Source organism: Bidens hawaiensis, unplaced genomic scaffold, assembly GCF_021521415.1.
Source record: "Bidens hawaiensis isolate Kalapana, Puna unplaced genomic scaffold, B.hawaiensis_p1.1 tig00001721_1, whole genome shotgun sequence".
NCBI lineage: Eukaryota > Viridiplantae > Streptophyta > Magnoliopsida > Asterales > Asteraceae > Bidens > Bidens hawaiensis.
This window is the reverse complement of record NW_027491098.1, coordinates 1981244-1988502: the sequence shown is the minus strand read 5'-3', so window position 1 is coordinate 1988502 and position 7259 is coordinate 1981244. Positions and strand designations below refer to the sequence as shown.

The 7259-nt window shown below is 34.4% G+C and overlaps 1 protein-coding gene across 1 annotated transcript; it reads left to right on the top strand.

The window, feature by feature from the left end:
• Nucleotides 1–300: 300 nt before the first annotated feature.
• LOC143595312 (uncharacterized) lies at nucleotides 301–2101 on the top strand. The gene is made up of 2 exons (XM_077074358.1): nucleotides 301–655; nucleotides 1285–2101. The coding sequence occupies exons 1-2, from the start codon at nucleotides 487–489 to the stop codon at nucleotides 2016–2018; spliced, it is 903 nt and encodes a 300-aa protein (XP_076930473.1). The 5' UTR covers nucleotides 301–486; the 3' UTR covers nucleotides 2019–2101.
• Nucleotides 2102–7259: the final 5158 nt, after the last annotated feature.

The following is a 7259-nucleotide window of genomic DNA, read 5'->3' as shown; positions in this document are numbered from 1 at the left end:
GAACAATTAAATGTTTACAACAAAAGCTAAAAAAAAATTAAATGTTTACAACAAAAGCTAAAAAAAAATTCTAAAGCTAAAAAAGCTAAAAAGCTAAAAAAAGCTAAAAAAAAATTAAATGAACTTTTAAATGTTTACAACAAAAGCTAAAAAAAATTAAATGAACTTGAAAATGTCGTGAACAATTAAATGTTTACAACAAAAGCTAAAAAAAATTAAATGTTTACAACAAAAGCTAAAAAAGCTAATGATTCCAAATCTCGTGAACAATTAAATGTTTACAACAAAAGCTAAAAAAAAATTCTGTCTTTTGAGGTGACAATGGTTTCTAACCATAACTACAACATTCACTGCTAGTGTGGTTCGGAGTTATACTTGTATTTTCATGATTGCCATAATGATTCCAAATCTCGTGAACTTGATAATGTCGCCTATAAACTCAACTGTTTCTTCAACCGAAAGAGCGAACCAAACTGAATTTCCAAAATGTGTTCATGGGTTTCATTCATAATGCTTGTCCTGTGTTTCTCCTTCATTGGAGTCTCTGATGCGAGACACCGGAAACAACTGCACTCTGCAGCCACTCTTGTTGGAACCGTCTACTGTGACACTTGCTTCCGTCAACCAACGCCCAAATCCACCCACTTCATTTCAGGTTCTTAGTGTGACACTTGTTTTGTGCTACGTCACTATGTTGTGTGTTCGTTTTTATTATTGGCAACTATACACACAAGTGTGTCTAAGTTTCAAATGGCAGTCTATCCATAGGTTGGACTGCCGTTTTGAATAAAAAAATTTAATCTTTGGCCATCTATGGTTAGAACTTAGAACGGCCGTATGGATATTGACTTAACAACTAGTGTGAAAGTTTGATTTTTTTTAGTAAAAACGGTCTCTGAGTGTCTTGTGGACAACCGTTTAATGATGTGACATCAATCAATTATAAATATACACTATTTCAAATGACTGTCCGGATATAGGTTGGACGACCATTTTGATAAAAATAAATTCAAAATTTGACCTTCTATGGTCAGAATGATAGAATGGCCGTTAAGAACATCCCAACGACCATTTCCGATACATAATATTTAGAGTATGACCATTCTGTTGTCAAAACGACGCCGTCCAGACATTATTCAAATACCATTCTAACCAATAATTTACATAATTTGATTATTTTTATTAAAACGGCCGTCTAAATGTTCTGTGAATGATCGTTTTATGATGTGAAATCAAACGGGGTGGTGGAGTTATAGCATGTCCCTTCTTGAATTGTCTGTGTAGGTGCCAAGGTGGCCGTGGAGTGCGGCGACAATGACAATCCGAAACAGAGGTTCCGGCAAGAAGTGAAGACGAACGAGAACGGCGAATTCGAAGTTAAACTACCGGTTTCCATCAGTAAACATGTTGAGAAAATTAAAGGGTGTTCAGTCCGACTAATCAGCAGCGGCAAACCTTATTGCTCGGTAGCCGCCACCGCCACCTCATCCCAAATTCAGTTCAAATCAAAGAAAGCCGGAGTTCATATCTTCTCCGCCGGGTTTTTCACATTCAAACCGGAACTCTGCGACCAGAAAGACTTCACCGAAAAAAGCTTCCCACCATCACTTCCTGATCCTCCGGCACCATTCTTACCACCTGTTCCGATTCTTGATCCGCTTCCAGTTCCACTCCCGGATCTACCCGTTCCAGTTCCACCGCTAGTTCCGCCGCTCCCACGGCTCCCGGGAGTTCCACTTCCACCCATACTTACCCCACAAAATGTAAAACCATCGGAATCTGATACACTGTCTGATCAAAAAACGTTCGGGTTGCCTCCGAACTCGTTTAAACCACCGCCACTGCCGTTGATGCCTCCGCTTCTTCCGTCGCTGCCACCGGTATCAATATCGTTGTTTCCACCTGTGTCTGGCTTGATTTCATCTCCACTGCCGCCCGTGTTTCCAGTTCCGTTACCAGGATTCCCTTCGGTCCCGCCGGCATCCAGTTCTACCGATTTGAAGAAAACCACACCTTGATCAGATGTATTGTTAATATTAATGCCATTATGACTTACGTAACTTGTCAAGTAACCTTTCCATATATGCATGTATGTTGTGTTTCTTTAACGTTGTATAATGTATTGACGTATTATGTATATTGTAATCTTCATGAACATGACTGTCATGACATAATATGAAAGTTTTATTTTTAAAATATCTCAAGTTACTTTATTTGTAACGTTTTCGTGACCATACATGACTGTACCCACTAGGGTGTTATTCGGATTTGTTTTTCGGGTTTTGGATTTTTCGATTCGGGTTTGTAATTTTTAAATCTTGACCCGAAACCCAACGCAAATCTCTCACGGGTTTTTCGGGTTCGGGTAATTCGGATTCGGGTTTTTTCAGGTTGGGTTGATCAGGTTTCGAGTATTCTAGAAAAAAAAAACCAAAATTTTTCTAAAAACTACAATGCTAAAATTAAAACAACATGTTCTTTTTTGCTTATAACACAAATACTCAAATAATAAACTAACCTAACTTGACAAAAAAATTCAAAAGAAAAGTAACACTAACTCGAACAATAATCGTATTCAATCGGGCGTGATTTAGTTGTTCGATTACGGTGGTTATTAGTAATAAACGGAAAAAATAAATTAATATAAGCAATCGGTTCATAATAGTTAGAATGATAACAGTCAATTAGAGCCAGATTCTGATAACTTTAGTGGCTAAGACTCAGCCTATTATACATAAAAATATATTTAATTTCAAAACTAAAAGTTTATTCGGGTTTTTCGGGTTGACCCAAATCTTATAAATCAAACCCGAGAACCACCCCCAATACTTCGGTTCGGGTTAGTATTTTCTCGGGTTCGGGTTTTTCGAGTCGGGTTATTTCGGGTTCGGGAACAGGTTTTTTCGGGTTGAATTTCGGGTTTCGGCTAAAAGTGACAGCCCTAGTACCCACCAATGCCATCGGCTCGGTATAAGCTACGAGTAAACCATATATGTGTGGACTGTTCGGGTTAAATAACATGGTATTTGAATTTAGTGTGATGATCTTTCATATCCACTGTTTTTTTCTAAATTCCTTACTTTTATTATAAATTTAGAGTTAGGGCATGTTTGGGATTGAGGTTGAAAAATATTTACTAGTTTATTGATTTTTTCAAAAAACCATTTTAAAAAGTCAGGATTTAAGGTTTTTAGAAAACTTTTTTTAACCCTTTCAAAAAGCTGAAATACAAAAGTTTTTTATGATTGTCAAATACATTTTAACTTATTGGCTTTTTAAAAACACCAATAAGCCAATAAACATTTTTCAAACTCAATCGGTCAAAATAGTTGCAATTATTTGAACATCGGTTGTGTTATATGCGATGTACAGGATTAATTCTTTTTTTTTCACAAGCTAGAGTCAAGACCAAAGGCACGTTGTGATTCATGGTGATACGGATTCCTTTATATCCGATGATGAAGAGTGTTTATTGCAATTTTGTTCCAACTTTGCTAGAATATATAATGTACACTACAAAATAGGAAAAAAGATGCTCACAGCGAGGTTCACACCGTAAATGAATTCAACAGACGTGTTTCCAACAAAACTTTCGAGTGGTTACTCTCCTAGGGTGGACATATCCTATTAGTGGGAAAAAAAAGTTGCCGGTGTAAGAGGGCGTGTATCAGTTATTAAGAATCTAAGTATAGCGACCATTAGCCATCAAAACACACATATGAAAGATATCATGGATATTATATATATTTTTTTTATTTTTTTTTTTAATTAATAAAAAGGTATATTAGTGAAATATGTAGATTTTTTTGTAAGTAATAAATATTTTTAGAAAGCTTCATTTATAGTTTTTTAAGACATTTGTTTCATGACTTCATCTATAACTGCTTGAGTTTCTTCCTCGTCAACCTAAATCCTTTGTTCCCAATTTCAAGAAGATTATGTCGACGCTAGGGTGGACGGAAAAAAATAAGCCAAACTGGCTTCAACACGCCACATCTCATCCCGCATCCTTTTTCTTAAACGCCAAACTAACCTTTTTAACCTTCACGTTGGTGGATGGATGTGGTGGCCAAGTGGTGGCTTAGTGTGAAAGTAAATGAAGATATTAGGGTTTTTAAACTCTAATTGTTTTAATAAATTAATAGCCCAAATGATTAAAGACCCAAACTAGAAGGCCCATATTGTATTAATAAATAAAAAGTCCATAATTGATTTTTATTTATTATATCTTAAAAAATTAAATTTTGGAGGGTGGTCAAAACTTTTTAAAAGATAAAAATAAATTTTGAATGTGGTTAAATTTTTTTTTTAAAAAAAAGTAATGTTCTTTTTTCTTAGTTTCTTTTTACAAAACTTAGTTAATTTGTTTATTTAAAAAGATTAACTAGATTTAAATCTTAATAAATGTGTTCATCAGGTCATCGACACCACTAAACCAATACAACACCACCACCTAATCACAACCGCCATGTTAGCAGCGTTGCTTCGTTCTCTTCTCTTCTACAAACCCGCCACCACCGCCAACACTATTTAGTCTCATCATTCAAACACACCCACCCACCGCCGTTCAACAATCTGTCTCCACCAGCGCTTCACTCCAGCTGGAAAGCCGTGCTGGATTGGAACTCTTCAACCTGTAACTTTGGCCACCAAAAATATGTTTCCATCTAGAACCTACAAATTTGTTTCCTACTCTCCACCACGATTGCGACGTTTCTGTTTGGGCATGAAACAACCATTGTTGTCGTTGAATCCAATGGTAGCCACCGTAGATAACGGACGGTGTTTGTGAACCAATTCCGAAACCTAGCGACACAAATACCACTTTTGCTTAAAAAAAAGACATACTACTTTTCTGGTGGGTAACAATGGCGTGGTGGTCATATAACGGTGGTCGATAGGTTTTTTATTGCAAATCATAGATGGTAAGCGGCAGAGATGAGGCATCCAAAGACTCTAATTTTTTTTTTTTGCCGGGGCGGGGGGATGGTTCAAGTCTCACATGTGACAAAAAAATAAGGGGTTCAAACTGGGCCAGAAGGTTTTCCCATCTATTGTGGGTTTCCTACTAAGGGTGGTTTTAGGTACTCAGAAATGAAGATGAGCAGGTGGGCTATTGACCCGTCAGTGATCCAAATTAGCCGTTAAAAAAAGAAATAGATGGTACCAATCACAACCAATAAAAACATTAGTACACCTTGTGTTTCATAGTGTACAACTCATTATGTAACAAAAAGTTACAATTTAATATATATAGTAATAGTGATTTGTTTTATTTTACTATATATTATGTGTTTAATTTAAAAAAATTTAGTTAATATAATTAAAGAAAAAAATAAAATGATTGAAAGATAATTTAGGATGCATGACAAGGGTTAAAAGATGGAATGAGATGGTTTAGGGATTACTACAAAAAAAACGTCATTTAGTGGCACACTTTTTTAATGGTATTTATCTTTTGTGCCACTATTTTCGGTTTTAATGGCACTTTGTGTATGCCATATTTGCTTGGCACACACTTTTAGTGGCATTTAGCATTTGTGTCACTAAAATTTAGGTTTCAATGGCACTTCGCGTGTGCCACATTTGCTTGGCACACACTTTTAGTGGTAATTTAGCATTTGTGACACTAACATTTATGTTTTTATGACACTTTGTGTGTGCTACATTTGCTTGGCACATACTTTTAATGGTATGTAGTATTTGTGTCGCTACAATTTAGGTATTTAATGGCATTTTTTGTCATCCAATTCTTAAAAACAAGTGTCCTTCCTTTCTTATCCATGCTAAGAGGTTCCATGCATCAATTTGTTCGCTGAAAAACAAGAAACTAAAATTAAGTTGTTAGGCAGGTAATGAAATCAGCCATATAACTACATGCCTTTAAATTAGATGACAACAAATCATGAAAGACGAAAGTTAATTGGATAAGATCCAAGCATTTGTCATTAAGTTTCTATGCATTACAAGTGGAACAAATTAACATATAGGTCGACCTTTTCTTTTGAATGTTAAATTAAACGACAATCGTTAGTATTAACGAATATTTGTTTCTAAGAAAACAAATAAATAAATAGTGTGTTTTAATTAGTAATTTAGTACTGTATTCTAATAAATATATAAAAATATACAAATCATTTAGTTCGTTTTTTTATTTTGAATAAATAAAATTTTTTATCTAGTAACACAACACATTTCATTTTAGCATTACAACGAATTACTTCTTTTTTAACAGCGAGCAATCACCCCAAAAACCCATTTTATGGGACTCGGACCTGCACCATTTTAGCGTGGATCAAAACCAGATGCTACCAAACAAAAGTAGCCATCATCTTATGATGAGTACCTTTAGATATAGATCAATTTCCAAGTTAAAAAATGGTCCCTCCTACCTTAAAACACAATATCAAAGATTAATCCAAATCCAAACAGCCAATCTTTCAAATTATATGCATCAAGTTTCATAATGGTTTTAACCCCTTGTATATCTGTCATATATTGTTGCATATCACATGTATAAGCCTGATGTGAGAAAAACACTCACGCACTTGAGGATTAAAAACTGAAAATTATCCATCTTGCTTTGAGGTTGAACGGTATGAAGATGCAACAAAAACATATGATAATAAGCAGAGTATAAATGAGTCATTGGCGGACACAATAAGCAATTAAGCAGTAATTAAAATTGTTGTTCCTTAAAAAAAATTTTTTTACTAAAGTTAATATACATAGCCAGTAAACAAAAAATAAAATGACATTGATCGTTCGATTTTACCTGCAGGGGATGAATTGATCGCAAAAGAATATGACGACAAAGTTTTGACTTGTGAGTGTTGATATGGTGGGGCAGACGTTCTAAAAAGTTTTGCGTTGGAGGAAATCCAAATTATTTTGCGTTGGATCTGAAAGATATCTGAAATAAAATTTGATACGTAGAAGGAAAATTGGCAATTTAATAAAATATTAAGATATAAAGTAAAAAAACAAAAAGTCTGTTTGAAAGTAAATGTTGTTTCTTGTTCAAAAAAAAAGTTATTATAATATTATAAATGCTTAGTTATAAGTATAGAATAATTTATAATTATTTCATATTATTAATAATATTATAATTTTCATTTAGTCGTAAGTAATTAAAGCAATTTGTATATATCTGAGCACCATCGACCTTAATTAACAACTAACTGGCCATAGTTACCCACTTACCCCTAACATACCACTATTTATCCTTCTACTGCATTTTTTTTTTCTAAATGAGGTTG

What these genes read in the sequence shown, in the direction of transcription:
- LOC143595312 (XM_077074358.1), top strand. Translation starts at nt 487, where the DNA reads ATGTGTTCATGGGTTTCATTCATAATGCTTGTCCTGTGTTTCTCCTTC. An exon ending in ATCCACCCACTTCATTTCAG is followed by an intron (nt 656 to 1,284) that starts GTTCTTAGTGTG and finishes TTGTCTGTGTAG; the next exon opens with GTGCCAAGGTGGCCGTGGAG.